The sequence below is a fragment of the Amblyraja radiata genome, chromosome 7, assembly GCF_010909765.2.
Source record: "Amblyraja radiata isolate CabotCenter1 chromosome 7, sAmbRad1.1.pri, whole genome shotgun sequence".
Lineage (NCBI taxonomy): Eukaryota > Metazoa > Chordata > Chondrichthyes > Rajiformes > Rajidae > Amblyraja > Amblyraja radiata.
The window spans coordinates 1,067,426-1,084,727 of NC_045962.1; the positions used below are offsets into that span (position 1 = coordinate 1,067,426).

Here is a 17,302-nt window from a genome sequence, read left to right on the forward strand (position 1 = left end):
TTCCACTTTACGAGGTAATTCACAAATTCTCCCGAGTTTTCCCCTTGATCCAAACTCCCAGAATGCTCATAACGGCTCCGTAGGAGGCTGTAGGAGTCCGTAGATATATCGTAGTGGCTCGTTATGCCAGCCGTAGGTACTCGGGGCATCAGGTGAGTCGGGACGTTTTTTCCAGCCTGATAAAAAATGTCCACGAGTAAAGAAAAAGTCGGGAGGATGCCCCGAGTACCTACGGGTGGCATAACAAGCCGCTACGACATATCTACATACTCCTACGGCCTCCTACGGCCTCCTACAGACTCGTTACGAACATTCTGCGAGTTTGAATCAAGGGGAAAACTCGGGAGAATTTTGTGAGTTACCTCATAAGGTGGGACAGGCCCTTTCCAGCGCTTGCAGCACCGGCGACCAGGGTTCGATCCTGACTACGGGTGCTGTCTGTACGGAGTTTGTACATACTCCCCGTGACCTATGTGGGTTTTCTCCCAGATCTTCGGTTTCCTCCACACTCCAAGGCCGTACAGGTTTTTAGGTTAATAGATTAGTGTATGTGTAAATTGTCCTTAGTGTGTGCAGGATAGTGGTATTGTGCGGGGATCGCTGGTCAGTGCTGTGGGCCGAAGGGCCTGTTTTCGTGCTGTATCTCTAAATTAAACTAAACTCAACTAAACTAAACTAAAATGGCAACAATTCATTAAGTTCACCAGCTGAAGGTTTGATTAATTTTAATAGAATATATTTGAATCTAGTTTTGTAAGTGAAAATCAATGGTAAGAAAATATAACAGCGTTATCATCATCAATATTATATGGCACAGTTTTAACTGGTGTCTTGTCCACCACTTACTCCATAGCCAGCAGCAGCCGAGAACCCTTGTCTGGAGAATTGTTTCATTGTTTTTTGTTAGACCATGCTGTGCTCATATTGCATGCTGACTTTCCCACTGATCTAAGTCCTCTATGTGGTTTCCCTTCATTGAGGTAGAACTGGTGCAGGGAGTGAGCTGATTTATTTTTTATTTTTTTAATTTATTTTATTATTTATTTCGAACAGAATAAAAGAATAAAAAGCAAATGTGAAACAGCATACAGAAAATAAAACAAAAATATTTATAACGCGTCATAAACAATATCTATAAATAAATGAAATCATATCTGTCCGAAAAGGAGCAGGAAGAAGCCAAAACTTATTAATTCAACTGCTTGTAATTATCTTATACACATTTAGCAGCTATATGTACAACATATGTACACCAGCCACTATATGTACACCAAATAATTTGCATTTGAACACTAATCAAATATTTACAAAGCCATACAAAGAAGAAAAAAAGAAAAAGAAAAGAAAAAACCGGCATATACTATACAGTATCTTAGTCATATTTACAACCCATCACTCTATAATCACCCTTCCCAATACAACCTGATAGGTGTGAAGATTTTTCTAGATGGCACAGAGACCTGGGGTCCTGTGCGGAGTTTGCATGTTCTCCCCGCGACAGTGTGGATTTCCGCCGGATTTCTCCCACATCTAAAAGACACGCGGGTTTGTAGGTTAAACGGCCTCTGTAAATTGCCCTAAGTGTGGAGGGAGTGGATGAAAAAGTGGTAAAACACAGAACTAGTGTGTACGGATGATTGACTGTTGACTTGGACTCGGTGGGCCGAAGAGTTTGTTTCCATGCTGTATCAATCAATATACGTGGAGTAATGCGAGCATGGAGTCTTCTCACAGCCTGTAACGCATGGCAACCTCGTGTACAAGAAGTAAAGGAATTTTGTTTTGCCCTATATTCATCAGATCATAAGTGATAGGAGTAGAATTAGGCCATTCGGCCCATCATTTCTACTCCACCATTCAATCATGGCTGATCTATCTCTTCCTCCTAACCCCATTCTCCTGCCTTCTCTTCATAACCCCTGACATTATTATTAGTACACTTGGTACCCCCCTGAGCAAGTACATGACATGCCTCATCCCGTTCCAGCCAGAATGACGTACGGTCATGGTGACCTTGGCCTCGACAGATGAAGCAGATCAAGTATGACTATCTTGCTGCAGTTAGACAGATAGTCAGATAGAACTTGCTGGAGTTCTGCCCAGAAAGTGTCACAGATCTGTGTAACAATGTGCATGTCTCCGGGGACTAGTGTTTAAAGTGGGAGAGTTGTTCCACAAACTAGTTGAACAACAGCCTGACATATTTGCACCCTTAGAATTGTGTCTTACCAAGAATGTAGCATACTCCTCCATCATTATGTTTGGGTACATACGATCTCATTAGCAGCAGCTCAGATTCATCAGGGGTAGCTGTGCAGTGTTACACAGGCTGTAAAGGGTAGCCTTGTGAGATGTCAACACATCCTTTTTCCCTTTAAAAAAAGCAGCACGGTGGCACAGCGACAGAGTTGCTGCCTCACAGCACCAGAGAACCTGCCTGCGGGTGCTGTCTATACGGAGTTTGAACGCTCTCCCTGGGACCTGCACGGGTTTTCTCCGGGTGCTCCGGTTTACTCCCACACTCCAAAGACGTACAAGTTTGTAAGCTAATTGGCTTGGAATAATTGTAAAATTGTCCCTAGTGTGTGTAGGATAGTGTTAGTGTGCAGGGATCGCTGGTCGGCATGGACTCAGCGAATGGAAGGGCCTGATCTCCCACTGTGTCTCTGACTTAAAGTAAAATAAGATCCCCTGAACTCTCCTGACTTCCACTTTCAGCTCACGGGTCAACGCCATGTCCAACAACACATGGAAGAAATGATGAAAGTAGCAAGGATGCAGAATGTACTCAGAATTGAGAACTTCACTTTCCGTTATCAAGAGCGGTCTGCAGGCTTCATCACTGGCAAAGTCCCGACGCACAAATCAGTTGGGCTGAGTCTATTTATTGCACGTAATGAATAAACTACTTGACCTAATCCTCACCAGTCCACTTTACGGAAGCAATAGATAGATTCTTGATTAGTACGGGAATCAAGGGTTATGGGGAGAAGGCAGGATAATGGGGTTTGGAGGGAGAGATAGATCAGCCATATTAAAGATACATATGTCCACGATACCATTGGTAGCCATGATCACTTCACCATCCTTGAGAAGCCAAAATCTCAGCCTCACACAGCTCCATCATGCTGCACGGCACTATCATTATGCCAGATGGAATAGATAAAGAATAAATCCCACGTCTGAAAATCAGACATTGTTACAAGGACCAACAGCAGCAGAGATGTGCCCACTCTGTCACTTTGTGTGTCCCAGTGTCCCTCACTCTACCATTAGAATCAAGCAGGGAACATTGACACTGTCCACACTGGGAATGTGTTCAATTGACCACTCAACTAAACCATGGATGCCAACAAATCTTGAGACCTACCACATCCTAGTGTGAATAGCAGTGGATCGAAGATTGCTGAAAGGTGCATGCTCCGCGTTAGTTGCAACATTCCGCCGAAAAAACTGCCAAGTGGGACAGGCCCTTTAGTCTTTTCAGTCTTACATTCTTTAGACTGACTTCAGTCAGCCTTGGCCTACGTGATCTCCCAGTTGCCAAACACTTTAACTCCCGTTCCCATTCCTACACTGACCTTTCTGTCCAGGTCTTCCTCCATTGGCAGAGTGAGGCCACACGCAAGTTGGAAGAACAGCACCTCCTATTTCACTTAGGCAGCTTACAACCCACCGACATGAATATCGATTTATCTAACTTCAAGTAACCCCTGCACTCCCTCTCTCTCTCCGTCCCTTCCCCACCCTAGCCCTCCTGCAAATTTCACAGTTTGTACTCCTTCGTTATCACCTCGTCTCCAGCCCACAATGGACCATTGTGGGCTCCACTTTCTGCTTTGTTCTGTACCTTCCCATACCTCCTCCCTAACTGAGACTGATGAAGGGTCTTGATCCAAAATATCACCTATTCCTTTTCTCCAGAGGTGCTGCCTGATCCGCTGAGTTACTCCAGCATTTTGTGTCTATCTTTTGTCTTGTCATCTCTGACCTTAGTCCAATTTTCTGCCTATCTACCCCCAACCCCCTCACCTGTATCCACCCACAGGTTTTGTCCTACCCCTTCTCTAATCCAGCACCATCCCACACCCCCCTCACCACAATCAATCTGAAGAAGGGTCCCGACCCATGTTCTCCAGAGATGCTGCCGAACCCTCTGAGTTACTCTAGAACTTTATGTATTTTTTTGTAAGCCAGCATCACCTGGTTTTAACCTTTTAAAGGTTTTAACTTCAGGTATCTTCTTCCAGTGTGGTCTCTCTAGTTTGTAGATGAGACTTTCTTGCCCAGAGGAGGTGAATCGTGGGCCAGAAGATTTAAGGTGAAGGGGAAAATATTTAATAGGGACCTGAGGGGTAATTTTTACAAAGAAAGGGTGGTGTGTGTATGGAACAAGCTGCCAGAGGAGGTAGTTGAGGCAGGGACTATGCCAACATTTAAGAAGCAGTTAGTCAGGTACATGGATAGGACTGGTTTAGAGGGATATGGACCAAACGTGGGCAGGTGGGACTAGTGTAGCTGGGACATGTTGGCCGGTGTGGGCAAGTTGGGCAGAAGGGCCTGTTTCCACACTGTATCACTCTATGACTATGACCAGAATTAGAAACAGTTTTCGAAATGTGGTCTGAAGAAAGAATTATGAAGGATATACTTCATCCCATGAAAATATAACCGTATTGGCTTATTGGTTTCTTATTTCACTACCTATTAATCCATTGAACATGTTTATAATTGAATCCTTTCTTTATGTATATTCTGGTTATCTCTGCAAGTTGACACATAACTGTAGTTTTGGATCTCATTTAGTCTTGCACAGCTGAAGAAAGACTTGCATTTATACAGTAGGTGTCGTGTCTTCTGATAGTTTAGAGGAAAGGTATGTTTTTGAAGAATAGAAGAAGGGTTTCGACCCCAAATGTAGCATATTTCCTTTGCTCCATTGATGCTGCCTCACCCGCTGCATTTCTCCAGCATTTTTGTCTAGCTTTTTGAAGCGTAAACTCTGCTTTAGAAAACATGAGAAAACTCCCACAATAACAATGACATTGTGTACAGATATTTCGCTGCAGTTGTTTAGCAGACTCTTGGAGAACTCCTCTTGTTGGAGAGATCTCTCGTCTGAATGATAGGACTTTCAATAGAGCAATACCACCGAGATTTTAAACCCTAGATGAATCTTGAGCCTATTGGCTTCGAAGAGAAACTCTGCCATAGAACCACAGTTGAACCAGTACAGTTTTTGCAAAATACCTAAGAAATGTGATCGTAATTTGAATTCTCAAAATTCAATTCCAGTGAGTAATTTCAAATTGACAATGTTTCATGTCCTACAATATGGTAAGATATCATGCGACCACTAGTGCGTGAATTTATGGACAATTATCTTAGCAGGATGTAAGCGCGGTCTAGAGAAATATAAAGCATAAGAAATGTGTCAGAGGGAATCCAGTAGATGCTGGTTTACAGCGAAGAGAGACACAAAATGCTGGAGTAACGCAGCGGGACAGGCAGCATCTCTGGAGAGAAGGAATGGGTGATGTTTCGGGTCAAGACCCTTCTTCAGACTGAGAGTCAGGGGAGAGGTAGACACAGAGATAAGGAAGGGTAGGATGGGAAAACGAGACATCAAAGGGGATAATGCTCAAGGATAATGTAGAAAATGTCATTGTTAGCTAGGAGAAGTTGACAACGAAGCATACAGAGATAACATTTAATCAGTGGGACAGTGAGACTAGGAGAATTAGGAAGGAGGATAGGAGGGAGAGAAGGAAAGGAAGGGTTACTTGAAGTTAGAGAAGTCAATATTCATAAATACAGCAGAACACTAGTCAGTAAGAAATGAAAATCAAATAACTGATTTGACGAAACAAAAATCTAAATGAAAATTGCAACTCTGAAATGACAACATAAAATGTTGAAAATATTCAGTAGATTAGGCAGCATCTGGGAAATAAGAAACAGAGTTAACAGTTTAGATCCAAAACCCTCCCAATATTCACCAGGTTAGACAGCTTCTCTCGTTTTACAAATGCCGCCTAACCGGTTGAGTATTGCCACCATTCTCTGATTTTAGAATCATAGAAACATAGACCATAGGTGCAGGAGCAGGCCATTCGGCCCTTCGAGCCAACACCGCCATTTAATATGATCATGGCTGATCATCTAAAATCAGTTCCCCGTTCCTGCTTATTCCCCATATCCTTTAATGCCTTTGGCCCTATGAGCTAAATCTAACTGTCAGATTCACGTAGTTTGGGCTGATTGACTGTTTCAATATTTGATGTTACCTATCACCCACAGTCTTATTTTTACCAATATTTCAGAAAGTTATGAACAGTTTGATTGATCATCAATGCCACCATGCCTGTGAGAAATTCTCCAATCATTCCATTCAGAATTCAGAATTAAGGGACAGAAGTTTAGGTGTAACATGAGGGGGAACTTCTTTACTCAGAGAGTGGTAGCGGTGTGGAATGAGCTTCCAGTGGAAGTGGTGGCGGCAGGTTCGTTGGTATCATTTAAGAATAAATTGGATAGGCATATGGATGAGAAGGGAATGGAGGGTTATGGTATGAGTGCAGGCAGGTGGGACTAAGGGAAAAAAATTGTTCGGCACGGACTTGTAGGGCCGAGATGGCCTGTTTCCGTGCTGTAATTGTTATATGGTTATATGGTTATATAAATCCTGATAAACATACATTTATCTTGTGTCGGAAGGAACTGCAGATGTTGGTTTAAACCAAAGCTAGACACAAAATGCTGGAGTAACTCAGCGGGACAGGCAGCATCTCTGTTTCGGGTCGAGTGGCCTGAAGGAGGGATTCAACCTGAAACGCCACCCATTCATTTCTATTGTTACATGTGTTTTAAACACAAATTCGTTTTTCACCTCTGCTGAACTTTCTACATGTTCTTGTTTATCCTTGAGACTGTAACTATAATTTTATTACATTCCTCTCTTAGAGTTTGTGTTGAACTCCTCCCCCTTCTGTTGTGGGGTGGACTGAGACGGAGACTGATCCCCGCCACCCACACCCCCCCCTCCTGGGATAAATTCTATCGTATCGTATCATATTGTATCGTATACAAAACCTTGTACTTGCGTTTCACTGTAACGAAATGTATTTTCAATTCACATTCAGCACCTCTCATTCTTGATCATGTCTCACTCGTGTTGGCTAACTTATCCCAGTTGAAACGGGCTGATTAGCCAGCCTGCTTTTCATCTTTCTACTCCTTGACAATTTACAGTCCACTCAACTCCCAAGTGATCCTCTTCATTTCTCAGAACCAAAATAGCTAATTCCTATTTCATTCGTGGACTCAAAACGTCATCCATATTCATTCTTAAAAGCATTCCAGCCTTTGCCACATGTTTTATATTCCCTCCCATCTCCCTTGCAGTGGTTAAATTCCATCACTTTGATCAAGACCCACCTTGACTACTGCAACACCCTATACACTGACATCAGCAAATCATTCCTGTCCCGCCTGCAATTGGTCCAAAACGCGAGACTACTGACGGGTACCCGTAAAAGGGACCACATCACCCCGCTTCTAGCCTCTCTCCACTGGCTCCCAGTATGGTACAGAATCAAGCTCCTCCTACATGTATACAAAGCCCTTAACGGGTTTGCCCCCACCCTATATCAAAAATCTGCTAACCCACCATTCTACCTCCAGGTCCCTCAGGTCGGCCGACTTGGGGCTACTGACTATCCCGCGGTCCAGGTTTAAGCTCAGGGGCGACCGTGCTTTTGCAGTTACAGCGCCTAGACTATGGAACAGCATCCCTCTTCTCATCAGAACTGCCCCCTCCATCGACTCCTTTTAGTCTAGACTTAAAACCTATTTCGACTCACAAGCGTTTATTGAGGTCCTCTGAGGGAGCGCTGTATGTATGTATTTATGTATGTATTGTTAGATCTGTGTACCATTGTATGTAGCACGTTAGTACCTGCACTGATGTAAAGCACTTTGGTCAATGAGAGTTGTTTTTAAATGAGCTATAGAAATAAAATTGACTTGACTTGACTTTTCTTGACTTTTTAGAATGGTCTTTACACTTCCATTACTGTTTGCTCAACTAGAACAAACACAAAGACTTGTTTCTTTTCCATTATTGCTTCTTGATTCTCCGTATACAGATTCCTTTCAAATCTCCATACAGCGATGCAACATTTACATTTTCCACATAATCCTAATTTTCTAGAATTTTTAAATGCCCATTAACTGTCGTAGAACTGTGTGAATTTTCAAAGAATACAAGGTATATTCCAAAGGTCTAAATCTTTTTAGTTTTTATCATTTAAAAATAAATTGGATAGTTATATGGACGGGAAAGGAATGGAGGGTTATGGTCTGAGCGCAGGTATATGGGACTAGGGGAGAATACGTGTTCGGCACGGACTAGAAGGGTCGAGATGGCCTGTTTCCGTGCTGTAATTGTTATATGGTTATATGGTTATATCCCTTTAGATTCTTATCACGGATAACACAATTAACATAAAGTGAGGCACGTTGGCGCAGCAGTAGAGTTGCTGCCTTACAGCGCTTGCAACACTGGAGATCCGAGTTCGATCCCGACTACGGGTGCTGTCTGTACGGAGTTTGTATGTTTTCCCCGTGACCTGCCTGGGTTTTCTCCGAGATCTTCGGTTTCCTCCCACACTCCAAAGACGTACAGGTTTGCAGGTTAATTGGCTTGGTAAATGTAAATTGGCCCTAGTGTGTGTAGGATAGTGTTAATGTGCAGGGATCGCTGGTCGGTGCGGGCTTGGTGGACCGAAGGGCCTGTTTCCGCGCTGTATCTTTAAATTAAATAAATTAACATTTTACTAGATTGAAATAAAAGATATTCTGCAATGGTATTTCTGTATTATTTGGGAACGGGGAAGACTCAATGTAGGAAATAAGTCTAAACAGTGTGCTTTTTTTTCAATCCAACAGACAGCAACTTTGTGCTGGGAAATGCTCAGGTTCTGAACGTATATCCAATAGTGTACTGCTCTGATGGATTCTGTGAATTGACTGGCTATGCCCGAGCAGAACTCATGCAGAAGTCCTGTGCTTGCAAGTTCCTCTATGGAGTAGAAACAAATGAAGTCATGAAAATACAGATTCAGAAAGCACTGGATGAGAAGACTGAGTTCAAGACTGAGCTTATATTCTACAAGAAAAGTGGTGAGTGAAGCAAACTAATATCACTGGCTATCACTGGCTTGACTTCTATTTTAAAATGTGCTTTCATTCACCTTCCAGGCCCTTTTGTGTTCTGAACCGTCCACCACTGTTGGATAGTGATCTGCAGTTTGTTTTACGTTCTCAGTCAACTTAATTTTGGCTGTGAGAGTGCATGGGAAGCAAAATTGGATGTTGATCAACTAAGGTTGAGAATGGAGGCTCTGTCCGTCTTCCTAGCAGTGCTTCAGAAACATATTTTAGTTCCTCCACTGTCTTGGCTGTCAATCTTACACCAAAGATAGACACAAGATGCTGGACTAACTCAGCGGGACAGGTAGCATCTATGGAGAGATGGAATGGGTGACGTTTTGCGTCAAGACCCTTCATCGGACTCCTGTATGTAAAAGTGTCTGGACCCGAAACATCACCCATTCCTTCTAACCAAATGAATAGCTTGGCTGGTGGGTGGGAGGGGTCAGTGTCAGAAGCAGGTTATAGACAATGATCCTTGGAGCAGGTTCCAGTGGCACTTGGCAAGGCCAGAGTTAAGCCAATCATCTGGATGGTTGTAGTGGCCAGTAGGGACCAGAGGATGGCAAAACACTCTTCCTGTCTTGCAAAGATTTTTTCTGCATCATGGAGTTAGCAGCTTTCACTTATGATCAGCTGCTAAAAATCCAATATTTGCAGAATCCTCACCTGCTGTCAAATTAGTTGCAGAACCAGTTGCATGGTAATTAAATAGCCACTAATTTTGCAAACTCTTTATTTATTGCTTGATATTTGCATCTTAAGATTTAAAAAGCTGTGCACTTTGATGCTGAAGATTTAAACGCTTTTTTAAATCTTCTATCGTGGCTTACGTGAAGAGATTGAAAATGGCCAACAAGAGTAGACTTTAATATTTTTACCTCCATTTCCCTTTTTTAAACTATAAGATTATCATAACTTTGGTGCTATTAATGAGCAGACATTGGCTGTGTTGGCGAGACCGACGTCGGGCAGAGCTATAGTGGTGGGTGGGTGACTCCATTGTCCAAGGTGCGGACAGGAGATTATGTGGCGGCAGGCGAGACTCCAGGATGGTCTGTTGCATACCTGGTACCAGGGTTCAGGATGTCACGGACCGGCTTCAGAACATCCTCAAGAGGGAAGGTGAATAGCCGAACGTAGTTGCGCACGTGGGCACAAACAACGTCGGGAGGAGGGGAAGGAGGTTCTGCAACGTGAGTTTAGAGAGTTCAGTTGGGTGAGTTTAGAGAGGTCGGTTGCGAGTCGGCTGCCCTGCCAGCAGTGTGTTCGTTTATATGGATAGAACTGAGGAATTGTAAGGGTAAAAAGACCCCAATGGGTCTTATCTACAGGCCCCCAAACAGTAGACTGTATATAGGGTGCAAGTTGAATCAAGGGTTAAAATTTGCATGTCGCAAAGGTAATGCTACAATGGCTATGGGAGCTTTCAACATGCAGGTAGACTGGGAAAATCAGGTTGGTACTGGACCCCAAGAAAGGGAGTTTGCGGAGTGCCTCTGTGATGGATTCTTAGAGCAGCTTTTACTGGAGCCTACCAGGGAGAAGGCAATTCTGGATTTAGTGTTGTGTATTGAACCGGATTTGATAAGGGAACTCGAGGTAAAAGAGCAATTGGGAGGTAGTGACCATATTATGATGTTTTAATCTATAATTTGAGAGGGAGAAGGGAAAATCAGGAGTGTCTGTATTGCAGTTGAGCAAAGGGAACTATGGAGCCATGATGGAGGAGCTGGCCAAAGTTGACTGGGAAGATACCCTAGCAGGGATGACAGTGGAACAACAATGGCAGGTATTTCTGGGAATAATACAGAAGGTGCAGGATCAGTTCATTCCAAAGAGGAAGAAAGATTCCAAGGGGAGTAAGAGGCGACCATGGCTGATAAGGGAAGTCAAGGACAGTATAAAAATAAAAGAGAAGTCTAACATAGCAAAGATGAGTGGGAAGTCGGAGGATTGGGAAGCCTTTAAAGAGCAACAGAAGATAACTAAAAAGGTAATACAGGGAGAAAAGATGAGGTACAAAGGTAAGCAACCAAGAATATGAAGGAGGATAGTAAAAGCTTCTTTAAGGGCCTGTCCCACTTTCCCGAGTTATTCACAAATTCTCCCGAGTTTTCCCCTTGATTCAAACTCGCAGAATGTTTGTAACGAGTCCAAAGGAGTCCATAGATATATCGTAGCAGCTCGTTATGCCAGCCGTAGGTATTCGGGGCATCATGGATTGAGTCATATATGGTACAGAGAGAACAATGTGTTAGAGGGCATAACAGTAAATCTGCAACTTCTAAAAACCCTGTTGGTGTACCTCAAGGTTCAATCTTGGGACCATTATTATTCAGTCTGTACATTAATGATTTACCAAGTAGCTGTCCATCAAATGTGACTTGCCAGATGTATGCTGACGATGCAGTTGTGTATGTACATGCCAAAAGCAGACATCAAACTGCACACGACCTATCAGCTGCTATGATTAATGTGTCAAACTGGTTGCAGTTTTCTGATTTGCATCTAAATTTGTCAAAGACTGTCTGTATGTTTTTCTCCAAAAAGGCAAGTACAGATGCAGATCCGGATGGGTTTGTTCATGGAACAAAACTTAAAATTGTAAAGGAGTTTAAATATTTAGGAATCGTGATTGACTCACAGCTCGGTTTTAAACAACAGGTAAAAAGAACAGTGAATTTAATTACATTTAATTTGTCTAATTTTAGATATATTAGGAATAATTTAACTACTGATTCGGCTAAATTATATTTAAATGCTATGATTATGCCATACATGACCTACGGTATAACGACTTGGTCATTGGCATGTAAGTCCACGATAAAGCCTGTTGAAATTGCTTACAAACAAGCCTTAAAAACTCTTGATAAAAAGCCCAGAATGTACCATCACTGCAGCATCCTTAAAAGATTTGATCTGCTGAGCTGGGAAAATGTAATACATTATTCAGACTCAATTTTAGTTTATAAAATCATCCATGGACTAGCCCCACCTCCGTTAAAAGAATTTATAAAGAAGAACATAAATAGGTCGACAAGAGCAGCATTTAGGGGTGATTGTGTTGTCCCGTTTAAGAAAAGTGTATTTGGCCAGACAGTATTTTCCTATAGAGCGTCGCATACCTGGAACGCGATCCCCTGCTTCATACGGGATCTGCCAATCATCACCACATTTACAAAACAACTCAAAAAATGGTTACTGGAAAATCAAACATGTATTCATAATCAACCGTAATATAATCATCTGGCAGTCTTTTATTGTTACTTTTTAACTTTATTGTCTGTTTTGTTATGTTTTTTGTTTGTCTTTTGTTTTGTTTTGATTCTTTTCTTATGGATTGAATGTGTTGTGATGTGTTAACCTGGTTTACCAGAGGGACTACAGATGGAAATTAGCCTATAGCTATAATCTTGCGTATTGCATGCAAATGTTTATAAATATGCACTGTCCTTAATAAAAACATCATCAGGTAAGTCGGGACTTTTTTTTAGCCTGATAAAAAATGCCCACGAGTAAAAAAATAGTCGGGAGGAGAAAAATTGCAACTTACCTGATGCCCCGAGTACCTATGGCTGGCATAACGAGCCGCTACGATACATCTACGGGCTCCTACGGACTCGTTACAAACATTCTGCTAGTTTGAATCAAGGGGAAAACTCGGAAGACTTTGTGAATAACTCGGGAAAGTGGGACAGGCCCTTAAGGTATGTGAAGAGTAATAACTTAATTAAGACAAATATGGGTCCTGTGAAGACAGAAACAGGTGAATTTATTATGGGGAACATGGAAATAGCACACGAGTTGAACAGGTACTTTGGATCTGTCTTCGCTAAGGAAGACAAAAACAATCTCCCACATGTACTAGTGGCCAGAGGATCTGGGGTGACAGAGGAACTGAAGGAAATCCACATTAGGCAGGAAATTGTGTTGGGTAGACTGATGGGACTGAAGACTGATAAATTCCCAGGGCCTGATGGTCTGCATCCCAGGATATTTAAGGAAGTGGCTCTAGAAATCATGGATGTATTGGTGATCATTTTCCAATGTTCTAGAGATTCAGGATCAGTTCCTGTGGATTGGAGGGTAGCTAATGTTATCCCACTTTTTAAGAAAGGCCGGAGAGAGAAAACATGGAATTATAGACCAGTTAGCCTGACATCGGTGGTGGGGAAGATGCTGAAGTCAATCATAAAAGATGAAATAGCTGCACATTTGGATAGCAGTAACAAGATTGGTCCGAGTCAGCATGGATTTACAAATGGGAAATCATGTTTGACTAATCTTCTGGAATTTTTTGTGGGTGTAACTAGGAAAATGGACAAGGGAGTGCCAGTGGATGTAGTGTACCTGGACTTTCAGAAAGCATTTGATAAGGTCCCACATAGAAGATTAGTTAGCAAAATTAGAGCAAATGGTATTGGGGTAGGGTGCTGACATGGATAGAAAATTGGTTGGCAGACAGGAAATAAAGAGTAGGGATTAACGGGTCCCTTTCAGAATGGCAGGCAGTGACTAGTGGGGTACCGCAAGGCTCGGTGCTGGGACCGCAGCTATTTACAATATACATTAATGATTTAGATGAAGGGATTAAAAGTAACATTAGCAAATGTGCAGATTTGCTAGGTGGCAGTATGAACTGTGAGGAGGATGCTATAAGGATGCACGGTGACATGGATAGGTTGGATGTATGATGCATGTTGGATGTACAGTTGCATGGCAGATGCAGTTTAATGTGATAAATGTGAGTTTATCCACTTTGGTGGCAAGAACAGGAAGGCAGATTATTATCTGAATGCTGTCAAGTTCGGAAAAGGGGAATTAGAATGAGGTCAGGGTGTCTTTGCTCACCAGCCACTGAAACTAAGCATGCAGGTACAGCAGGCAGTAAAGAAATCTAATGGCATGTTGGCCTTCATAACAAGAGGAGTTGAGTACGGGAACAAAGAGGTCCTTCTACAGTTGTACAGGGCCTTGGTGAGACAACACCTGGAGTGTTGTGTGCAGTTTTGGTCACCAAATTTGAGGAAGGACATTTTTGCTATTGAGGGAGTGCAGCGTAGATTCACAAGGTTAATTCCCGGGATGGCGGGACTGTCCCGTGACTGTCCTGTGTAAACAAGCCCAGCCGCTCCATTCTTGCAATAATGGAGCGGCTGGGCTTGTTTACACGGGAATTCAGTAGGATGAGAGGATATCTTTTTGAAACGTTTACGATTATTGAGGGATTGGACACGTTAGAGGCGGGAACCATGTTCTCGAAGTTGGGGGAGTCCAGAACCAGGGCCACAGTTTAAGAATAAGGGATAGGCCATTTAGAATGGAGATTAGGAAAAACGTTTTCACCCAGAGAGTTGTGAATCTGTGGAATTCTCCACCTCAGAAGGCAGTGGAGGCCAATTCTCTGGATACATTCAACAGAGAGTTAGATGGAGTTCTTAAAGATAGCGGAGTCAAGGGATATGGGGAGGAGGCAGGATCGGGGTACGTTGTGGATGATTAGCCATGATCACATTGAATGGCGGTGCTGGCTCGAAGGGCTGAATGGCCTACTCCTGCACTTATTGTCTATTGTCTATTGTCATTCTAAAACTTAATGAGACAGCTAATTGGTACAGCAGTCATACCACCATTTTTTGTACAATTGAATGAGTAGGCAAAAAGATGCCAGAGGTCAGCTTTGGAATTTTATTTTACTTAATAGGAAGAATTACAAAGCATGATAAGGTTAAATTATGAAATACTGTTAACTTCTAATTTTCAAAGGATTTTGAGGATTCCTGGGCCAATCTCAATGTCAGTGTCAATATTCTTGGCAATTTCTATCACTCGGGCAGCACGGTGGCGTAGTGGTAGAGCTACTGCCTTACACACCCGGGTTCCATCCCGACTACTGGTGCTATCTGTACAGAGTTTGTACGCTCTCCCCGTAACCGCATGGATTTTCTCTGAGATCTTCGGTTTCCTTCCACATACCAAAGATGTGCAGGCTTGTAAGTTAATTGGCTGGGTGTAAATATAAAATAGTTCCTGGTGTGTGTCGGATCGTGTTAATGTACAGAGATCGCTGGCCGGTATGGACTTGGTGGGCCGAAGGGCCTGTTTCCGTGCTATACCTCTGAAACTAAACACTAAAACGAAACTGTCTTTAAAATAGATATTGCAGCTGAATGTAACTCAGCCATAATTGTCTAAGGCTACCAGCCTTGACACACCAAGTCTGGATACTTAGAGAAAGGAAGACATCAGCAGCTGCCACATGAATGTGATCAAGAAGGGCCTGGTGCACTCTGGAATTTGGGCTTCCTTAAATAATCAGGACAAATTACCTCAGCACACAGCTCCTTGTTCTGCAGTTTCTGAATTTGGGATGTCCACCTCACCATCAGTACCTCAGGTCAGGTGAAGGGCATTTATCTCAGAATAGAGTGAGCAGGACTGCACACGATGTTCAGAATATATTGAAAATACATTTCAGAACCACAGAATCCTGGGCAACTGGATCCTCATCCTTTCTGGCTCTGCTGAATTTCCCAGAAGCTAAATTACATTGAAGGTCCTTCATGAGCAGATGTACCAGATGATGTATTTGTTCTAAGGTAAGGCCCATCCCAGATTGGGGTTGGACATTGTTCAGGCATCGTTGGGGCACTGGAACTTGATCTGTAGAACTGCTGTCATTGCACTCATTTTGTCCCGATGCATAAGAGTCATTGTGGCTCAATGTCTCTGCTGTTCTCTTTATTGTAAAACGTAATCAACTATCGCAGTAGGAAAAAACAATTGGATATTTTGATTATTGTGAAAGAAAGGACAGTCAATAATGTCAATATGTAATGAGCATTTTCATGGTACTTGAGTGTGTTCCTCCTTTAGTGTTTGATCCAGAAAATGTCCTTTCCTTTAATTGGAGCTGATCAGGCTTTAGTCTTGGAAAATATTACATTTTTAATGTGAGATGTCAGCATTGTCAACATTGTTAACGTTGTGAAAATAAAACAGAACAATTTAAGGCTGAGATTTATTTTAGTTTGCCATGTTCAATCTGTCACAACCCTGAACACAGTTTCTTTGAATGAGTAGATTGTTGTTCATCATCAACTGATGGATCTTGCTGGCGGAAGAACTGGCATCTCGTGGCAATGAGTCCAACCTTGTTACAGCTTTTCTCCATCCTAGCGTCTATTGAGAACCATATTAGCCACATTGCTATGAAAAGGTTTGGTTGATTATGAAATCCTGGATGTAGGACCCTGCCGATTGCACAAAAAGCAACACCTTGCACTCAACTGAGATGCTATCATCTATTTGTAAGCTTGCAGTCTCCTCATGAGCATGTCGGGGAATGATATGCACAGACAGAGCCGCTAAAGCAGGCACGTAATTACTCAGGGTAGGCAGTCAGTCGGCTTAAACTAATCTGAAACCGCGCATGCGCAGATTGTTCTCCTCTCCTTAAGCTGTCAGTCGACTTTTATAAAGTCTTCAAAAACCATATCTCTTAATAAAGTACTGTATTTCCCGGCAATGAAGACGCATCTGCGTTGAAGGCGAACCTGCGTCAAAGACGCTCCCCCATTTTCAGTTGCAACATTTTGAAAGAAGGGTTGTGGGACATAGGATCTCTCACGCTCAAAATAAATACATAAATACATAAATAAATACATAAAGTGACAATTCAATTTGCCTAAGGCTTCCAAATCTCCTTCATTCTAAATTACTGAATGGGCGGAGGGTGGAGGATGACGGCAGGTGGAGAGATGGTGGGAAAACGGGAGCAAACCGAGATAAGTGGAATCAGTTGGGATCTTATTGAAAGACAATACCAGTTCAAGGGACCAATTGGGGGGAGAGTTCCTTCCACAGCATGTGGGGAGTCTGGCCAAGTGTAAAGTTGCAGGGAGGGCAGGGACATTGAGTAGGAGGGGGTCGGGGATCATGCCAGTAACCCACTCACTCACTCACTCACTCACCTTTGCCGCGGCGCTCCGGGCATGGAACCACCGCATTGTGGCCGGGGAGGGAAGCAGCTCGGGTGGCTGCGAGATGCCACCGGGACCGGATAGCGGAACTGGCCGCCACCTCA

The 17,302-nt window shown here is 42.9% G+C and overlaps 1 protein-coding gene across 1 annotated transcript in view; it reads left to right on the top strand.

Moving 5' to 3' along the window:
- LOC116975666 (potassium voltage-gated channel subfamily H member 8-like) overlaps positions 1-17,302 on the top strand; it is an 851,239-nt gene that overhangs the window by 201,252 nt on the left and 632,685 nt on the right. Inside the window, exon 2 of the mRNA XM_033024992.1 lies at positions 8,950-9,183. Coding sequence (XP_032880883.1) covers positions 8,950-9,183 — 234 coding nt within the window. The remainder of the gene's footprint in view (positions 1-8,949; positions 9,184-17,302) is intronic.